This window comes from Bos taurus, chromosome 1, assembly GCF_002263795.3.
Source record: "Bos taurus isolate L1 Dominette 01449 registration number 42190680 breed Hereford chromosome 1, ARS-UCD2.0, whole genome shotgun sequence".
NCBI lineage: Eukaryota > Metazoa > Chordata > Mammalia > Artiodactyla > Bovidae > Bos > Bos taurus.
Genome location: NC_037328.1, coordinates 3180341 through 3200836, shown reverse-complemented (window position 1 = coordinate 3200836; position 20496 = coordinate 3180341). Strand labels below are relative to the sequence as shown.

Below are 20496 nucleotides of genomic sequence, written 5' to 3'. Positions count from 1 at the left end.
CTCCAGATTCTGGATGGAGAGATTTCCTGGATTGTCTGGGTGGTCAAAATGGCGTGGGTACCTTCATAGGTAGGAAGAGAGACAGTTGATGCAGAAAAAGAAGGTGACGTGACAACGGAAAGGTCTAAGGGAAACACATGTCAAGGAATGAGGACAGGGACTTCTCGGGTGGTCCAGAGCCTAAGTTTCCACACTCCCAATGCAGGGGGCCAGGTCCGACCCCACACACCGCACCTAACAGTTAGGCACACCACAGGGTGCTGCGGCTAAGACCTGGTGCAGCCAAATAAATAGATATTAAATATATATATATATATATATATTTTTTTTTTTTTAAAGGAAAGAGGACAGCCTCCAGAAGCTGGAAAAGGCAAGGACACAGATTTCTCCACAGGGTGACCAGAAGGAAACAGTCTTGGCTACATCTTGATTTTAGCCCCAGAACTCATTATGAATTTCTGACTTCCAGGAGTGTAAGATAATTGTTATTATTTTTCAGTCACTAAGTCATGCCTGACTCTGGGACCACACGGACTGCAGCACGCCAGGCTCCCCTGTCCTTCACTATCTCCCGGAGTTTGCTCAAACTCACGTCCATCGAGATGCCATCCAACCATCTCATCCTCTGTTGTCCCTTCTCCTCCCGCCTTCAATCTCTCCCAGCATCAGGGTCTTTTCCAATGAGTCAACTCTTCGCATCAGGTGGCCAAAGTATTGGAGTTTCAGCTTCAGCATCAGTCCTTCCAACGAACACCCACGACTGATTTCCTTTAGGATGGACTGGTTGGATCTCCTTGCAGCCCAAGGGACTCTCAAGAGTCTTCTCCAACTCCACAGTTCAGCCCCAGAACTCATTTTGAATTTCTGACTTCCAGGACTGTAAGATAGTAAATCTATGTTATTTTAAGCCACTAAGTCTGTGGTAATCTGTCATGGCAACCACATAACATGACTGCATACCAGTCTGCAAGTTCAAGGTGTCCTGGGCAGAGCATGGAGGCTGTCCTACCTGGCTGTTAGCCCCCTAAAAGAGGCTTCCAATCCCCGAGCAGAGTATTGTGAGAATCGCAGGAAACACAGAGCAGAGCAGCCAGCTCAGGCACTGCTCAGCCAGTGTTTGCTCTCCCCTTTCTTCTCTTCACCTTCTGCCCTGTACTCGGTCTGCGGCCACAAGGCTAGCTAACAAGTGTGCGCATCTCCTGTAAAAGAAAACACGGAAGGAAAGACAACTTTACCTTCGAGTTTGGGTTTATAAATTAAAGTGAGAAGAAAAGCAAGGCCAACTGTCAAGGTCTTGGAGGTCTTTGTTAATAGGAACATGTCATTGTTATCTCAGAGAGCTGACCTTGATGGGAGTATTAGTTCTTACTTATGTCAAAGGAGAAAACACGCTTTAAATCTGTTTTCCTAGCAGGGAAATTCCATGGGGTTTTTAAAAGTCAAGATTATTACCAGAGCAATCAATGAATTCATTTGAACAATCGGTGTTTTGTCTGAAGTGAAAATTTCAAGCTGATGAAATTAAAGTGTGTTCAATTGGAAAATGTATCAAGGAAGGGAGGGAGGGAGGGATGGAGGAAGGAGAAAGAGGGGGAAAGGGGAGGGGGTAGAGGGCAGGGAAGGAGGGAAGGCTGATGTTACTCTGCGTCAACATGACTGCGTCACCAGAAGCCCAGATATCTCATTAAACAGTGTCTCTGGGTGTGTCTGTGAGAGTTTTTCACATTGCTATGCTATGCTATGCTAAGTCACTTCAGTCATGTCCGACTCTGTGTGACCCCATAGATGGCAGCCCACCAGGCTTCCCCGTCCCTGGGATTCTCCAGGCAAGAACACTGGAGTGGGTTGCCATTTCCTTCTCCAATGCATGAAAGTGAAAAGTGAAAGTGAAGTCGCTCAGCCGCGTCCGACTCTTAGCAACCCCATGGACTGCAGCCTACCAGGCTCCTCCGTCCATGGGATTTTCCAGGCAAGAGTACTGGAGTGGGGTGCCATTGATGTATGGCAAAAACCATCACAATATTGTAAAGCAATTATCCTTTAATTCAGTTCAGTTCAGCTCAGTCACTCAGTTGTGTCCGACTCTGCGACCCCATGGACTGTTGCATGCCAGGCCTCCCTGTCTATCACCAACTCCCAGAGCTTACTCAAACTCATGTCCATTGAGTCGGTGATGCCATCCAACCATCTCATCCTCTGTCGTCCCCTTCTCCTCCTGCTCTCAATCTTTCCCAGCATCAGGGTCTTTTCAAATGAGCCAGTTCTTCCCATCAGGTGGCCAACGTGTTGGAGTTTCAGCTTCAGCATCAGTCCTTCCAATGAATATTCAGGACTGATTTCCTTAGGCCAGACTGGTTGGATCTCCTTGCAGTCCAAGAGACTCTCAAGAGTCTTCTCCAACACCACAGTTCAAAAGCATCAATTCTTTGGTGCTCAGCATTCTTTATAGTCCAACTCTCACATCCATACATGACCACTGGAAAAACCATAGCTTTGACCACATGGACCTTTGTAGGTGGCCTGAATTTATCTGGGTTCACTGCCTACACCATCAATGCCCAGCTTTCCTCTGGCACTGTAGACTTGAGTCAAGAAGACTAGAAAGTCAGGATCTTGGAGGGAAAGTCCCCGTGACAGTGTGTGTTTTGACTTCATCACTAATTCTCAAAAGCTAAATTTTAGGGAGCTTATCACATTTAGTCCTGCTCATTTCCAGTACTTGGAATGCTCCTCTTGCTTGTATCTCTGCTCTTAGAAAAGTGAGTGTACAACTTGGAGTCAGGCCCTGACCAAATGAATCCTTGTGGAGTCTGTCATCAGCCAAGGACTGGTTAACCCTGGGGCCCTGTTTCCCAAGAACACAATCCATGCGGGTTCTTGACCTGGAAAACAGCTTCCCCAGTCTGAACAGAGGCAGCTGACTGCTTGGTTCTTGGAAGCGCACATGAAAGCTGGGACGTGCACCCCCTTGGAGCAGGGTGTTCTTTGGGTTTAATGAAGTGGTGATGTGTCCATGACAGAGGTTGCAAGTTCAAGGCTGACATCACTCAGGTTCCACCCTCAGATAAGAAATCTAGGCCAGTGATTTGCTGGTTGCTTAACGGTACCAAGAGCTGCCTTAATGCAAGCTAAGCCTGGCAATGCCAGGCTCTTGATTTGGTTCAATTAATGATTTGGGGCCCAAAGTGGTTGCCCTTTCTAGTCCTAGTCCACATCTTATCTTTCGAGGGTCCTGGAGGGAATCTGTTTTCTTGTCTGGATGCTGAGGGCCAACCAGCACTTGCACAGGGACCTCAGGCTCCCGCCTCGTACTCTGTTTGTTTTGGAGCTGCATCAAGCCAGGCGGGATAGATTGCTCTACTTGAACTCTAAAGATGTCAGGCCCACCCCCCGACCTTCCTCCCAGCCCCACAGCTCTGATAAGTGAGGAGGCCTTGAGTTCAGAGACCCACAGACATACTTGGATGATTTTACACAAATCAGCGGGGCCATCTCCTGGCGAGCTCGGAGCAGCTCCGGAAGGGCCACCGGGCAGCGACGCAGGCATGGCCAACAGAACCAACATCTCTGCCCCGTACTACAGCTACGAATACTACCTGGACTACTTGGACCTCATGCCCGTGGATGAGAAGAAGCTGAGAGCCAATAAACGTGAGTCCTGAACTGGGGAAGCCGGCCCATCAGAGGCTGGGGGTTGGCGCAAATGGCTTTTCTCCATTCACTTATGAATCCCGGGATATCACGGGAAAGGCAGAATGGGACTCTGAACTCATAGACAGAAGGGAATGGAGGGTGTATCTATTATCTTCTGTAATAAGTTGAAAACTAGCCTCTTGAGAAACTAAGCCACTTTGGGGGCAGACTACACGGGTAAGACAGATTTCTCGATAGAGTTATGTTTGTCTAGGGCTCCAGTAACTAGATGAGTTTCTTCAAACTGTAGATTTCGAGTTTTCTGTTGTCTCCATGTAGATGTGGGAGAGAGCTACTGTGTTCACTTCTAAGATGTGTGACTAATTCTTATTAAAAATACCCAGCGAGGCTTCATCTTCATGGTCTCAGGAAGGACCACCAGACAAGTTAACAGCCTTTTCTTCATCTTAATCTGCCCAGTCTTTATCTCTGAAGTAACTCGGTAGTTTCTCAATAATCTTCTCTGATTATTCCAGTTACTCAGACCAGATAACAAGTCAGATGAGGAAATGAGCATAAAAAACAAAATGAAAACAAAGTTCCGGGAACCCATCCTTTCTGCCTATCCTGAAGTCCCTCAGGTTTCAGGAACTTCACTACAATCACACATAATGTCTGTCAAAAATAAATGCGTCCTTAGAAAGAACACAATACTTCCCATATGAAAAGAAACAGTCTGTTACAAACCAGCTCAAAACTGAAATTCACATCACTGGTATTATTTAATAAAAGGAGGCAGAGCCCTGGCAGGGTCCTTGGGGAAAGTCCTATAGAATGTCTGGTCAGGAAGTGTTCTGTTTCCTGTGTCATATCCACCTTCCAGAAGTGAAGGACTTCTGTTTCATGTTTGCTGAGGACTTCCTGTATTCCTGACACTGTAGCAAAACTTTTGGGGGGACAATAGATTTGGTGTGTTTTCTGATACAAGCTATATACCCATGAAATGAAAATGCAGTTTCTTCACATGTAACTCACAATATGGAAGACATAGAGTAATAGGGAGAAAATGGCAGATTTGAAATAAAAGCCCACTCACAGATATTATCAAAAGTTCAGAACTTCAAGATCCATGCTGACCTGGACAACATATAGATATGCATTCAGGAAGGACTTTTTAAAATGAGCACAAATTAAATAAAATTCTAGCTCGGCTTCTGACACCTCACTCATCACCTGGGCTCCAAAGTTGATCCCCGCTGCTTTGTGTTGGGAGGCTGTTTGCAACTTCAGGAGCTTAGAACACACGATCTCAATCTCCGCCCCTGCCCATTACCCACAGGTAATTTACATTTCTGGGGAAAATGGCTGGTGTTCTCTAAATTGTGTGTGAGGTTTGAGATGTTCTTTTTTTTTTTTTTTGCACTTTGAACTAGAGTCGGACATTTACAACCTGGGGAACTAGATATGAGGTCAAATAAGTTCTTCCTCAAATTCCCAAACCCAATAACAATTATTTCAGTAAGGAATCTTGCCAGAGAGACCAGTCACTGTCCCCACCCTGGACAACCTAGATATTGAGGACTTTTGACACTCACAGGGAGAGGCCAGGCTCTGTGTCCCTCCTATGAAAAGTAAGTATCAATTGGTATTTTTATAGAAAGTATTCAAGTTATACATCTTAGGGGACTGGCTAAATAGCTCTTTCATATCTGCATACAGAGTATAGAAAACATGATATCTACAATTTGAAGAAACCTACCTAGCTTACTGGAACTCCAAACAAATACATTAAACTCTATTAAGAAATACATTTTAAGGGAATTCCCTGGTGGTCTAGTGGTTGGAACTGGGTGCTTTCACTGCCCAGGGTCCAGGGTTCAATTCCTGGTCAGGGATATAATAAGATCCCACAAGCCATGTGGTATGGCCAAAAACAAACAAACAAACAAATAAAAAAGTTTTAAGTCTCATTTATTGAGAAAAAAGGAAATCCATCTTAAAAGAATATTTGGTCTCAAAAGTATCTTAGAAAGATACAGTGTATCACAAAAGTGTCTTAGAAAGTTAATTCTAAATTTATCACAAAGGCTGCCAAATAGCATTTTATACCCAAGTCCCAGGTATCAGGAATCTTTGATATCCACAGAGACAGGTGCTTTTTCTGGGCCCCTTTACTCCTGTTTGTGTCTCACATATCCCAGGCTTCATGTCCTGATTTTTATTTCTATTGTCTCTGGGAAAGAAATTTGGGGCTAGGCAAAACTCCATCCCCCGCTGGGGTGTTTGCACCTTGAATAGGTTATTGTCTAGTTTTTGTTGTTTTTTTCTGGGTGACCAGCCATGGACCAGTGGCTCTGTCGAGTCTAGGTACATGGACTCTAAGCCTGTTGGCTGTAATTCACATCTTAACTCTGCCACTTACTAGCTCTGTGTCTTGGGTAAGTAAGCTGGTGAGCCCAGGCCAGATTCAGGAGGAGGGAATTAGATGGGTTCCAGTGCAAGAAGGGTTAAAAATGGGAGGCAGAGGAATTCCCTGGAGGTCCAGTGGTTCAGACCTTGTGCTTCCAGGGCAGGGGGCAGGGGTTCACTCCCTGGGGAACTCAGATCCCGCATGCCGTGTGGCACAGCCAAAAATAAGCAAAACAACAAACTGGAGGCAGTCTTTTCAGTTCACCATAAACAAGAAAAATATGGCAGATGGCAAGATGTGCTCCAAAGAAAAATCAAATGGGAAAGGTGGCTAGGAGAGCGGGGACCCAAGGGTGGAAGAAGGCTGGTGAAGGCCTCACCTGTGGCCTGTGAAGAGATGAGAGATTAAGTCTTGACGATGTCTTGGGAAGGAACCTTTTAGGAAGACCAAGGGCCAAGGCTCTGAAGCAGAGGAGTGCCTGGTATATTCCAGGAATGACAAAGAGACTGCAGTGACTATTCCTTATATTTTGGGGAGCTACTTTTGAAAACTATCTTTTTCTCTTAAAATGGAAACCACCTTATTATTTCATAAGTCCACACAACCCATCCATCAACAGGAAAAAAAAAAATAGAAATACGAGCTGCTGCTGCTGCTGCTACATCGCTTCAGTCGTGTCCGACTCTGTGCGACCCCATAGACGGCAGGACACCAGGCACCCCCACCCCCGTCCCTGGGATTCTCCAGGCAAGAAGACTGGAGTGGGTTGCCATTTCCTTCTTCAAAGCATAAAAGTGAAAAATGAAAGTGAGGTCGCTCAGTTGTGTCCGACTCTTAGTGACCCCATGGACTGTATATAGTCACTAGCAGTCTGTTAATGAAAGAAAGGAATGTCTTAAAACTCAGAATGGCATGAGGCCCCTCACCCATAAGATTCATTTTGGGATAATCTTGGCACCAAATGGTTCAACCTGGGCCATAAAATTATTAACTTGAATCTTGAAGAAGGGCAGACCACCATACAAATAGCTTCATTTACATAGATTAGGGGAACAATATCTGAGTATAACATACTGGTTTGTCAAGTAGGTTCTGAGCCAAGAGGCGGAACCGACTTGAAGACAGAGTCTGGCGTAAACGCATAGTACATTAGCATAGCTTAAGACAAACATTTCCATAAGAAAAAGGCCTTGGTTATCTCTAGGTTTGAGAATAGTTACCTTCAGGCGAAACCAGGTGTCCTTATGGCAACACAGTATTTTAAGAGAAACCTCCTTTTAAATTTGTACAGAGAAGGAAAAAATATCGCTAGTTTGTTTCCTCCTGCCGCTTAAGAGAGATAAAAATGTCTGACACTTGCAGGCTATTTCCTCCCTTTGGAGACCCCTGGCCTTCCTGCCTGTTACCCTCTCACTCTGTTACTTGGGTTTGAAGGTAGAGGAAGGTAGGTGTGAGTCCAGGTGAGCTTGGACAGAGGTCAGCCACAGAAGGCAGGTGACCTCCGTTGCTGACAAATGCAACTTTCTCTCCTTGCCAGTTTCTCTGGGTTGGATCTCCATCCCAGTCAAACAAATCACAAACCGTCACGCCCCAGGTCTGTGCACATGAAAGACAGAAAGATGCCAGGAATGCTTTAGGGGGAGACAGAGAGGCAAAGCTCTCCCTCAGACCACCTCACTAGAAGGTCCCCTGGGGCAGCGGGTTGGCATGGTGAAGGCCAGATTGGGTTTGACTTATGTCAAGTTGAGAAAAAGACAAAAATAGAAGAAAAAAGTACCCAAGTTCATGTGTTAACCTAACAAGCAGGAAGGATTTTAAGATTTTTGTGTTCATGCCCAGATGGTGGAATTTATTCCATCATGGTTGGACGGATAATTGGAAAGATCTCGGGATGCAGACACATTTTTATGAGCCTTCAACGCTGAGTTGAAGGCTGTGGGTTGCCCTTCCTCAGGGAAGGCTTGAAATCTGGTGTGTGATTCTGTTACAGGGACTTCACAAAGACTGTCACCCCTGTGATTTTCAGACATGGCTTCTGTTTCATGGAAATGTTAAGAATCTCCCTAATACTGTCAAAAAGTTGGAAAACAGAAATCTGTCTCCTGAGACCCTGCCTGAACAAACGGATTCCACATTTGATTCTGTTCCTTTTTCAGAGGCTAAACTCTGGAGAAAAAAAAGACAATCTCATATTCCCATCTTACAGTGACAATACAGATAATGTTAATACAATGAGTCTCCAAATACTGGTTGAATGCTCCCTTGCAGGGAGTGTGGAGGCGGACTGATTTCCCTTGGGTAGTGCCTGGCCTTACCTGGTATTATTTACCTCTTAGGTCAGTATGTCTTCTTCCTTTAATTACCAGTTAGAAAAAATTTGTCATAGCCCACACTGACTTCTGCTGAGGCACTGCCTCTGGCAGCTTCAATAATAAGGCAGTCTGTTCATCTGCTTCTCCAACAGCTGGGAGAAGAAGAACAAAAACACATCACTAACCAATCTCTTCTGAACAATCACTAACCAATTTCATCTGAACACAGTGAATAGACTTTAGGGTAAAGATTGATTTCTATAAATCTTCTCTTCTGGTCAGAGCAATCAAGTTCAAGTTGTTGTGGCTGTTCAGTCACTCAGTCGTGTCCAACTCTTTGCGACCCCATGGACTTCAGCATGCCAGGTTTCCCTGTCCTTCACCATTTCCCAGAGTTTGCTCAAACTGAGTCGATGATGCTATTCATCTCTTTCAGTCAGGTTAAACAACTTGTTCTTTTTTTCTGGTTGTACTGGGTCTTCACTGTGGCACTTAGTTGCAGCATGCAACTGGGCTTCTCTTGTTGAGGATCACGGGCTCTAGAGCACCCAGGCTCTCTAGTTTCAGTGGGCTTAGTAGCCCTGCAAGTATGTAGGGTCTTAGTTCCCCAACCAGGGATCCAATGCACATCCCTTGTATTGAAAGGTGGATCCTTAACCACTGGACCACCAGGGAAGTCCCACAACTTTTATTATGATGTCTAAGCCTTCTGCAGATGGTCAGTTCCATGGGTGCGATGTAAGCAGTGAAAGCGATTTTTAAACAAAGATTGAGAATGTGCTCTTGGAACAAATTTCCCATCAAGCTAGCCTCGTGTGGAGCTGTCATACTTGAATGAGTCCGTCATTCCTCAAAACCTGCTTGGTACTCGTCCTTTGGAACTGACTTTGGTGGCCCTGACACATTCTATGAAATGTCCACAGTGATACATTATGTATTTCTTTGGAAGGTGGATTTGCTTCTGGGAAACAGTTTAGAATCACCCATAAACCAATCAGGTGAATGAAATTAAGTGATTGGTACCATTTGGGTATTGAAAATAAGATATGATCTCAAGAAAAAAAAAGGATATGATCTCATAAAGTGGCAAGATTGGTGTGTGTGTGTGTGTGTATCCTTGAAGGTAATTCCAAAAGTATAATTTATAAATGTTTGATCAATATAGGTATTTTAGAAAATTTACCTAACTCTACAGTAGAGAGGGCTTCCCTCGGAGCTCAGTCGGTAAAGAATCTGCCTGCCATGCAGGAGACCTGAGTTCAATTCCTGGGTCAAGAAGATCCCCTGGAGAAGGAAATGGCAACCCACTCCAGAATTCTTGCCTGGAGAATTCCATGGACAGAGGAGCCCGGCAGGCTCTAGTCCGCGGTGTCTGAAGAGTCTGACACGACTTAGCAACCAAACCACCACCACCACCACAGTAGAGAGAGGATGATTATTTTGAAAGTCAGCATTTATTTGGAATTGTCAGTTTTGGTATGTTCATTTAAGAAGTCATTTATTGATTTTTGTCCAGATTCAATGGAGAAAATTGGTTACATTAATGGAATACCAGATAAAACAGACTGATTTCTCTCTCATGTAAAAGTTTTCAGGGCAGGGTGGTAGGTCAGCTCCATGAAGTCTTCAAGGACTGGCTTTGTTTCAGCTCACACCTCTGCCATCCCTGGGATGTGTCCTCACCATCATGTTCCAATCCTGGCTATAGCCATCACATCCATGTTCTGGGCAGCAAAACAGAGTAAGGGAATACAAAGGGATGCATGTGTTAGAAATCTAGCCATCTCCACAGGATTCCTAGAAGCTGGCTTGCAAATGCTCCATTCACATCTCATTGGCCAGAACCTTGTCACATGACCATACTAACTGAAAGGGAGGCTGGGAAATATAGTCTTTATCTCAGGCAGCCATGTGCCTAGCTACAGGAGGAGTTCTATTACTATGGAAGCAGGTGAAGGATTGACAAGAACAATTACCTTTACTCATAGCTTACGTTTTAGGGAGCTTGAAGGAAGCAGCGACATCACTTGCCACAAAACACTCTTAACAGAAATAATGATTTTAATTCTGTGTACAGATCATTTCACAACCATTAAATGAGGAAATCCTGCCATGGGCATTACATATGCATGTTATTTAATTTGCATAACAGCCTGTATAACACACGCTATTATCCCCATTTAACTGATGAGGAAACAGATTTAGAGATGTAAAAATCTCAGATGGCTTGAGATCACAAAGCTTGGAAATAGTCAAGTCAGAATTTGAACTCAAAATTGACCTCCTCCAGGGTCTAGGCTCTTAACCCCATTTTTATCCCCCAGGAAGGGAAAAATCTTGCTGTTAACTTTCTCCTGGGACTCTAGAGAAGAGGGAAGGGAAGAGGAGTTTTCCATGACTGAACCAGTTTCATTGTCAAGCCAGTCTGGTGCTCCTTGTTGTAAAGACAAACTCAAGGGTTGTTTAAACTGTTCCCACCCTGGAGAATGACAGCTCTTGTCCTTGTAACAAAATGTTCTTTCCAAGCACTTAGGCTGACCCTTCAGGAGGAAGAGGGAAAAACCCTATTTTCTTGGCTGCCTTTTTCAAAAGCACATGATGAAAGAGAACACCGTGCAGGAAGCGGCTGGTGTCTGCTGTTCGCTCTTTTGGTCTGACAAAATTAAAATTTCACTTCTCGGAAGACTCTGTGTTCTGAAGAGGTATCATCTCATTTCCTGCTCAGCATCTGGAGATAATGACCAAGGGCTAGGACAGACAGAGTGAGCCTGGGAGAGGGGAAAGGGCGTTTCAACTGCTCAGTTTCTGATGATGTTTTCTTTGAGGCTCTGATGGAACTTATCTAGGTACCAAAGATCTCAAATCCTGCATTGTTTTTTTTTTTTTTTTCTTAATGAAAGAAGAAGAGCATTAGTGTCTGCAGAAATCTGAAACTTCCTTAAACATTAGAACTCCCAAACCAAATTTTCTGAGAACATATATACTCTTATACTCTGAGGGTTAGACAATAAATTGTGACTCTTTAGGACAGAGTTGAATTAAAGCAGGTTCTGGGGAATAATACACAGTGAACAGGCAAGGAACACTTCGAAAGTCAGAGGCTTCTTTTGATTGACATACACACACTACTATTCATAAAATGGAAAACTAATAAAGACCTACTGTATACAGCACAGGGAAATCTACTCAATACTCTGTAATGGCCTATATAGGAAAAGAATTTAAGAAACAGTGTATATCGTGTCTGACTCTTTGCGACACCATGGACTGTAGCCCGCCAGGCTCCTCTGTCCTTGGAATTCTCCAGACAAGAATACTAGAGTGTATAGCCGTTCCCTTTTCCAGGAGATCTTCCCAACCCAGGGACTGAACCCAGGTCTCCTGCATTGCAGGTGGATTCTTCACCAGCTGAGCCACCAGGGAAGCCATGTGTATATGTATGTATGTATATAAGTGTATATATATATAGAGAGAGAGAGAGAGCGAGAGAGAGCGAGCGAGAGAGAGAGCGCGATGACTCACTTTGCTGTACACCTGAAACTAACACATTTGGCTATGTTAGGAGCTTGCTTTGTTTGGGTTTTTATAGCTTTTTTGCTTTCTGGAAGACAAGATGTTCCAGGCTCATTTTGTAGATTTCTTATCCCAGATCGTGGATTTTTAAAAATTAAAAAAAAAGCTTAGTACAGACAGCAGCAACCTCATTTCCTGTTTCCCAGGAGCCCGTACATCCCCTTTAACAGTGTGATGCTGCAGGGCAGGCCAGCCATGTCTCAGATCAGGGACAGAAAGCAGAGAGGGTGTGAGTCAGCCTGAGGGGCTCTGCTGTCCTTGCCTCTCTGCAGTGTGAGTGCCAACTTGCTGATACATTTCAAGGTGGTGGCGTCCATGAGGCCTTTTGCCAATACCGCATCTTTTCCTTGTTACCTGTTTTTGACACTTTTAGGATTTAAAATCAACTCATAAGATTTTAGTTTCTCCCTCTAGCTGTCTTGGGTCATAGAGGCAGAGGCAACAATTTTACTCAATGACTACTATTTACCCCATACATCTCTAATCATTTATCCATTCAGTTAGTTATTTGTTCATTTATTTATCTATTTATGGCACTTTTTAACCTGAATACATCACAGAAATCTTGTTTGTTTGAACAGGAGGCAGGGCAGGACTAGTGCTGGTGGTTGTAGGAGGAGTGTCGAGGAGGATGCTGGTGGACAGATGCAGAACCCTAAAGGGGGTCAGCGATTTCTGGTGGGCAAGGATCCTTAACAGCCCCCAGCAAAACCTGACTTGCATAAGCGCTTACTACATGCCTGTTGATTACCGTCCTTCAGTGGCTTTCTTGGGTCATACACGTAGGTGCCTAGCATATCTCAGTCTGGGGCATCTTGTCCTGGGGGCAAGAGTGTGTCTGGGATAAGATACTTGCAGACACTAATTATGAACCCAGTATGCTTCCCTGGTGGCTCAGTGGTAAAGAATCTGCCCACAATGCAGATGTGGGCTTGATCCCTGGGTCAGGAAGATCCTCTGGAGAAGGCCCATGGACAGAGGATCCTGGTGGGTTACAGTCCATGGGGTCACAGAGTTGGACGCGACTTAGCTACTAAAACAATAACTCTGGGCCCAGAGCCATAGAAACAAACAAGAGAAACAAACACATTCCTACAGTTCCCTAGCAACTTGCTGAATGTTTTGACCCAGAGCCCTGGATAAAGTTACCTCTAAACGGCCAGGTTCCACCAGGTTCTACCAGGGCCCCGAAGAGGCTGAGCATCTTTCCTGATTTTCCTGCGTGTTTTCACCTCCAGCCAATGATAGAGCCAGAGTGGTGGCTGCAATGGTGCTTTTTCCTCCTGCCACAGCTCCCCAGCTGGCCCTGTGCCCCAAAAAGAGAGGGACCATGTCTTTTCACCTCCCGCAGCCTGGCCGGGCAGCCTTGGGTGACATCTCCACAGCCTGGCCCTCCCCGGAGCAGGTTAGGAGCATTTTCTGGTGCATATCATTTTTCTAAGTCTCTGATCTTGGGGTCTTTGAAGCGGTCCCCAACTGAGCTGATCGCAGAAGGCTCTTGGTAGGGGCTGCAGTCCTCACAGGAGAGAGGAGGCTGTCATGCCACATGAAATTGCTCACAGCACTTTCTTCTCCTTCCTGGGAGGAAGGAAGAGGGGAAGACCCACTCTGAGCAACAAAAGCAGCCAAAAAATCAAGTCCGGAGTCGGGGGTGGTGGTGGTGGCATGGGAACCCAGTTTCATTTACTGTTTTCCCCTCAGTCATCACCCTAAACTGACCCAGTGACTAGTCTCTCTGGGAAAAAAGCCAAGTCCCTGCTGCCTCTTTCTTTCCCAAGGTTATCAGTATTATTTAATTGTTATTATTATTTTGGCTGTGCTGGGTCTTTGCTGTGGCGCAACGCTCTCTACTTCTGGAGCAGGCTTGGCTGCCCTGTGGCACGTGGGATCTTAGTTCCCTGCCCAGGGATTGTACCCATATACCCTGCATTGGGTGTTGCTAGTGGTAAAGAACTGCCCGCCAAGGCAGGAGGCCTATGAAACAGGTTCGATCTCTGGGTTGGGAAGATCCCCTGGAGGAGGGCATGGCACCCCACTCCAGCATCCTTGCCTGGAGAATCTCCACAGACAGAGGAGCCAGAAGGGCCACAGTCTATGGGGTCACACAGAGTCAGACACGACTGAAGCGACTCAGCACACAGGGATGTACACGGTGCACTGGAATGCAGATTCTTAACCGCTGGACCACCAGGGAAGTCCCTCAAGGTGGTTATTGACGGGAAAATCTTCTCACTGGCCACTTACTGAGAAGGGTCTCTCCCAGAGCCCCAGTTCCGCAGCACGTGGGGACCGTGGGGCACGTGAGCTCACACTGACGTCGACGTGTATGTCCCCACCCACAGATTCGATCGTCATCGCCTTCTGGGTGAGCCTGGCAGCTTTCGTGGTTTTTCTCTTCCTCATCCTTCTCTACATGTCCTGGTCAGGCTCTCCACAGACAAGGTAAGGACGGGGGTGTGTGGCTAAACAGGGGGCCACCATGTCCAAGGCAGAATACCTTTGGCCATGGAAAGGAATAAAGCCTTTTGATTCGTGCTACCTGGATGAACCTCAGAAACATTGTGCTACGTGAAGGAAGCCAGACACGAAAGGCCACACACTGTGTGACTCCGTTGATGTGAAATGTGGCAGAAGAGACAAACTCATAGACAGAAGATTTAGTGGTTGCCCAGGGCTGGGGAGAAGCAAAGGAAGGTGACTGCCCAGGGGTAGGGGGTTTCTTTCAACGATCGTGGTAATGGTCTCACTGCTCAGGGAACATACTAAAGATGGCTGGATTTTACATTTTAGCTTCGTTATGTATAGAACATACCTCCATTAAGCTGCTGCAGATAATGAAGCCAAGGTGACCCTGTGCCAATCAGGTCACCAGCTCACCAGGAAAGCGAAGACCCTCATCTACGGCCACCTTCTGTTGTCAGATGCCTACTGTGTACCTCTGTGGTTCAACTGGAGGCAACCCACGCGTTCCAAGCAGTAATTAGAGCTGAGCTCATTAGACGTTCACCCTCCTGTGTTCATGCAGTTGGCCTCCCACACTCAATTTTCCTCTGGCTTAATCCACCCAAGACAGCCACCGCTGTCCTAAGAATGATGCTTCCAAGGGGCTCTATACCACCGGTCTCCCTGCCATAGCTGATGGGACCAGGGATGGGCAACTAACCCAGAGAGGGTGACTGAGGGCTAGCCACTGCCCTTGGAAATGTGTGGCCTGGCAGGACAATAGCTGGGCTCAGGAGGCACTGGCGTGTCCAGAGGAAGACCTGGGGGGCGGGGGTGGGGGCGGAGGGCTGGGCCCCTATTCTGGACCAAGTCGTGGGGAGTGGGAACCAGGAGTCGGCACAGGAAGCTGGGGGCAGGGACAGGTGAGCAGAGCTGTTCTGAGAGGAAGGGAAAAGGAGTCTCCAAGCCTCTGAGGGAACCAGAGGGCAGCCCCTGTGCCTGGGGGTGGGGTGGGGGCTCACGTCCAGACTCCTGAGGCTCTGAAGATGCATAGGCTTGCCTCGGTGGGGGTGGGGGGGGGCTCTATTTCTTCTAGCCCCTCCGCCACCCGCCCAGCCACAGTGTCTCACCCACCAGGTCTTTCAGGGCCCCTCGGTCGCAAGTGGGAGGCGGGGACCAGGTCTGGAGCAGCGAGGAGACCTAGTCCTTCAGCTTTCAGAGCTTACACTGAAGCTAAGCAGGTCCTCACCCTCAAGAGACATCCTGACAAACCAGCCGAAGAAATTGCCTCTGTCTTCTACTCTTCTGAGGTGACCTGGAGCCAGCCCTGTGCTAAGGACCACCAGCTCCTGTCCCAGCAGAAGGTTCCAAGGTCCAGTGGGCACGTGGGGGTCTCTCCCATCTCCTGAGCTACTGTTCCCCGCTCCCCACCCCTGACCGGCCACGTGGCTTGCTAAACAAAACACTCTCCAGGGACTTCGTGACAGACAAGGAATGCTCCCTGTTGTAGCCACGCATTCCCAGAAAAAAACTCACTCAGAAGGACAATGCAGATAGTGGAGTGCAGTTTATTATACCCGCGGGCCCAAGGCAGAGTCTCCTCTTAGCCAAGGAGCCCGATCAGTTTTTGTGAAAACTTTATATACCTTAAGTGTACGTGCCCAAACCCACTTCCCCAAATTCCCTGAAACTAGACTGAACAAAGGAAAAGAAAGATACAATCAAAGTTAACCTGTGATTCACATGCCTTAAGCCTAGGTAGTTAACAGTGGACAATTATCAATAGGCCTGTGGTCATACCCCAATAAGCATAATAGAATGTATGATTCTATTCAGTTACACAGATAATTAGGGTATTCTTTTAGGCGATGGAGAGCCCTGGGGCTCTTCCTTCCGGGGGCCTGGTTTCCCATAGATACTGAGCATATAGCTCAAAGTCCACAGTCAGGCCCACGATGGGAGTCCTGCTTTCAAGATCGAGCCTGTTCTGTTTCCTCCTTCACTCGGGGAGGGCCAAGGGGTCCTAAGTTAGATTTGAGAAAGAGAATAGTGAGTTGCTTCCCAAAGAGGCATTCTTCCCGTGCTGAAACAAAACAAAAACTATTTAACAAAAAAGATCATGCTAGTGTCGTCTGAGGCCCTCTGGAAGGTGGCAGTGCTTCCCTGCGCGTCCCTTCCTGACCCTCTTCATTCACATTACAGTTGTAACCACGTGTGGCCCAGTTCTCTAGCTTAGATACCTATCAATTCATGGTCTCCTCTCACCCTGATGCCACGAGGCAGTTGTTACTGTCATCCCATTTCACTGATGGAACCGAAGGCAGGCGGACTGCCCACTGCCACGGCACCTCAAGGGCAGGAGGGTCCATCCAGGGAGAACGTGTCTCTGGCTGAGACACAAGACGAGCTGCACTCAACCACATGGGTGGACGGAAGATCGACCAGATCCCCCTCCATCTCCCTGCCTCCCAGCTGTGAATGGACACACCAGGTCGGAGGGAAAGTCCCAAGGTCAAGGTTACCATTGAGCACTTCTCTCTTCTATTTCTCCACCGACGTAACCTCGGTGAGCCAAGCTGACCCCCACCCCACCCCCGGGCCTGCTCCCCTGGCAGAGGGGCTCTGGCCTGGGGAGAACCTCCTCCTTAGGCTTTGGCCAGGCAGGAAGTCCCCAGGAAGGACCCTTCCTTTGGTGGCTTGGACGTCTTCTCCCATCTGCTCTGTCCACAGGAACGCCACTCAGCAGCCCCCAACATGTTCCTGGAATCTTGGCCTCAACCTCCCGCTCTGCATCTGGAGGCAACCCAGCACCCCAGGGCCCCACCGAGCTCGGTCGAGGAACCAGACGCCGGAGCATCCCGGCTGTCCAGCGGCTACAACGAGAGAGCCCCTCAACCTCAGCACCCCAGGGACCATCCTGCTCTCCTCTGGGAACTAGCCCTTGGTGGGGACCCACAGGGCACCAGCTGACGTCAGCAACATGCCCAGTGAGCCTCCCCTGCAGACAGAACCTCTCGATGGGAGCACCAACACCCCAAACCCAGGTGCCCTCTGAAAGCCTGTTTACGTAGCAAGATGGGCAAGTGGGTCAAGAATGACTCCACCAGAGGGCATGTGTATGCATTTATCCTGGGCTGGCAGCCAGGCCCAGCCAACCGAGGGAAATAGGCACAAATACTGCTCCTTTTTATTTAGTGCACTTACTGCTTATGCTTGTGTTGAGGACAGAAAAATAAAATACATATGAATGAAGATGAAAATATATTTACTAATCTTTACTATGTCACCTTTTAGTTTCAGCTACTACTTCTGCAATATTCTTTTTATAAATGACTCTCAGTTCACATGGCTGATCTGTACCTTTTTTAGGGCACCCGTGAAGGGCCTGCCAGGTTCCCCTCCACCCCTCCACAGCGCCTGCCCAGCCAGGCTCGCTGACTGTGGTCAAGGGACCCAAGCCACACCTTCCATGCAGCCGGGTCCAGCAGGCAGGGCCTGAGCCCAACTGGCAGGAGGGTCCCGTGCTGGGTGTAACTTCATGTGACCTGAGACCCCCGAAGGACCTAGTTCTCTAGGGCCTGAACTTCCTTCAGGCAAATTGTCTGGAGCCAGCATCACACCATGAAGCCCACAAACCTCACCCCACCCCATCTCATGTGACTAAAAAATATTTCTGCCAGGTTAGGGCCAGGCTTGGCCAGCCAGACCCAGGGGCAGTGGGTTAGAAGGGAAAATGGGGGAAGGGACAATGATGGGCTCCAGAGATACACAGAGGGAGAGAGGACCACATGGCCTTTCCAACTTGAATCTAAACATAGCGTTCTGGCTTCAGAATATCCTAAGAACACCACTGTGGGCATTTTGTAGGGGAAGGAACAGGAGAAGTGAACACTCCTTGCCTTCTAGATGATCAGCCCAACTTGTAGGAAGGGGATAAATGCACAGAGCATTACTCCTGTCTCAGTAAGAACCTTTAGTCAGTCAGTCAGTTCAGTCGCTCAGTCGTGTCTGACTCTTTGCGACCCCATGAACAGAAGCACACCAGGCCTCCCTGTCCATCACCAACTCCTGGAGTCCAGCCAAACCCATGTCCATTGAGTCGGTGATGCCATCCAACCATCTCATCCTCTGTCGTCCCCTTCTCCTCCTGCCCTCAATCCCTCCCAGCATCAGGGTCTTTCCCAATGAGTCAGCTCTTCCCATCAGGTGGCCAAAGTATTGGAGTTTCAGCTTCAACATTAGTCCTTCCAATGAACACCCAGGACTGACTTCTTTAGGATGGACTGGTTGGATCTCCTTGCTGTTCAAGGGACTGTCAAGAGTCTTCTCCAATACCACAGTTCAAAAGTATCAATTCTTCGGCGCTCAGCTTTTTCTTTATAGTCCAAATCTCACATCCATACATGACCACTTGAAAAACCATAGCCTTGACTAGACAGACCTTTGTTGACAAAGTAATGTCTCTCTGCTTTTCAATATGCTGTCTAAGTTGGTCATAACTTTCCTTCCAAGGAGTAAACATCTTCTAATTTCATGGCTGCAATCACCATCTGCAGTGATTTTGGAGGCAAGAAAAATAAAGTCAGCCACTGTTTCCACTGTTTCCCCATCGATTTCCCATGAAGTGATGGGATCGGATGCCATGATCTTAGTTTTTCTGAATGTTGAGTTTTAAGCCAACTTTTTCACTCTGCTCTTTCACTTTCATCAAGAGGCTCTTTAGTTCTTCTTCACCTTCTGCCATAAGGGTGGTGTCATCTGCATATCTGAGGTTATTGATATTTCTCCTGGCAATCTTGATTCCAGCTTATGCTTCCTCCAGCCCAGCATTTCTCATGATGTACTCTGCATATAAGTTAAATGAGCAGGGTAACAATATACAGCCTTGATGAACTCCTTTTCCTATTTGGAACCAGTCTGTTGTTCCATGTCCAGTTCTAACTGTTGCTTCCTGACCTGCATACAGGTTTCTCAAGAGGCAGGTCAGGTGGTCTGGTATTCCCATCTCTTTCAGAATTTTCCACAGTTTATTGTGATCCACACAGTCAAAGGCTTTGGCATAGTCAATAAAGCAGAAGTAGCTGTTTTTCTGGAACTCTCTTGCTTTTTCCATGATCCAGCGGATGTTGGCAATTTGATCTCTGGTTCCTCTGCCTTTTCTAAAACCAGCTTGAATATCTGCAAGTTCATGGTTCACGTACTGCTGAAGCTTGGCTTGGAGAATTTTGAGAATTACTTTACTAGCATGTGAGATGAGTGCAATTGTGTGGTAGTTTGAGCATTCTTCGGCATTGCCTTTCTTTGGGTTTGGAATGAAAATTGACCTTTTGCAGTCCTGTGGCCACTGCTGAGTTTTCCAAATTTGCTGGCATATTGAGTGCAGCAACTTTCACAGCATTATCTTTCAGGATTTGAAATAGCTCAACTGGGATTCCATCACCTCCATTAGCTTTGTTTGTAGTGATGCTAAGGCCCACTTGACTTCACATTCCAGGATGTCTGGCTCTAGGTGAGTGATCACACCATCATGATTATCTGGGTTGTGAAGATCTTTTTTGTACAGTTCTTCTGTGTATTCTTGCCACCTCTTCTTAATATCGGCTGCTTCTGTTAGGTAAGAACCTTAAGTCATTATATATTAAAAAAAAAATACCAAAGAGTCTAAACAACACTGGAGGGAAACAAAGGTATAAATGCTTAAGCTGGAACCAAGCCATTCCCAGTGCTATAAACGTCATATGGTTAGTTGCTCAGTTGTGTCCGACTGTGCACCCCATAGACTGTAGCCCACCGGGCTCCTCTGTCCGTGGTGATTCTCCAGGCAAGAATACTGGAGTGGGTTGCCATGACCTTCTCCAGGTGATAAATGCCGTTAGGGTAAATAAACAGCCACCTCCCCAGTGACAGACCGGGAATGCTGTGTGCCGACGTGGCACAATGGTACGTGCAGAGCTTCAAATGAACAGCACCGAGTTTTACCTGGCATGAAATTTCATATTCAATGTTTGTCAGCTACAATATCAATTTATACAGGAATCTTAAAAGTCAAATCCTGACTTCTAAAATACAGGTTTCTGTAGAACAAAAATAGTCTGTGCTTCAGTCAATAAAAACGAAACACCAAAT

At 46.9% G+C, this 20496-nt stretch overlaps 1 protein-coding gene across 2 annotated transcripts; it reads left to right on the top strand.

Annotated features, from left to right (window-relative positions):
* Positions 1-3122: 3122 nt before the first annotated feature.
* On the top strand, positions 3123-17632 carry MRAP (melanocortin 2 receptor accessory protein). 2 transcript variants are annotated; one of them, XR_804076.4, is made up of 4 exons: positions 3123-3651; positions 14271-14370; positions 15508-15742; positions 17101-17188. XR_804076.4 is itself a non-coding variant. In XM_002684584.6 (3 exons), the coding sequence occupies exons 1-3, from the start codon at positions 3375-3377 to the stop codon at positions 17306-17308; spliced, it is 585 nt and encodes a 194-aa protein (XP_002684630.2). In that variant the 5' UTR covers positions 3134-3374; the 3' UTR covers positions 17309-17632. The 2 variants fall into 2 exon arrangements, 1 of the variants encoding a protein (XP_002684630.2); XM_002684584.6 differs by lacking the exon at positions 15508-15742 and having other exon boundaries at positions 3134-3651; positions 17101-17632.
* The last annotated feature ends 2864 nt before the right edge of the window (positions 17633-20496 follow it).

What these genes read in the sequence shown, in the direction of transcription:
- MRAP (XM_002684584.6), top strand. Translation starts at nt 3,375, where the DNA reads ATGTCAGGCCCACCCCCCGACCTTCCTCCCAGCCCCACAGCTCTGATA. An exon ending in GAAGCTGAGAGCCAATAAAC is followed by an intron (nt 3,652 to 14,270) that starts GTGAGTCCTGAA and finishes CCCCACCCACAG; the next exon opens with ATTCGATCGTCATCGCCTTC. An exon ending in TCAGGCTCTCCACAGACAAG is followed by an intron (nt 14,371 to 17,100) that starts GTAAGGACGGGG and finishes CTCTGTCCACAG; the next exon opens with GAACGCCACTCAGCAGCCCC.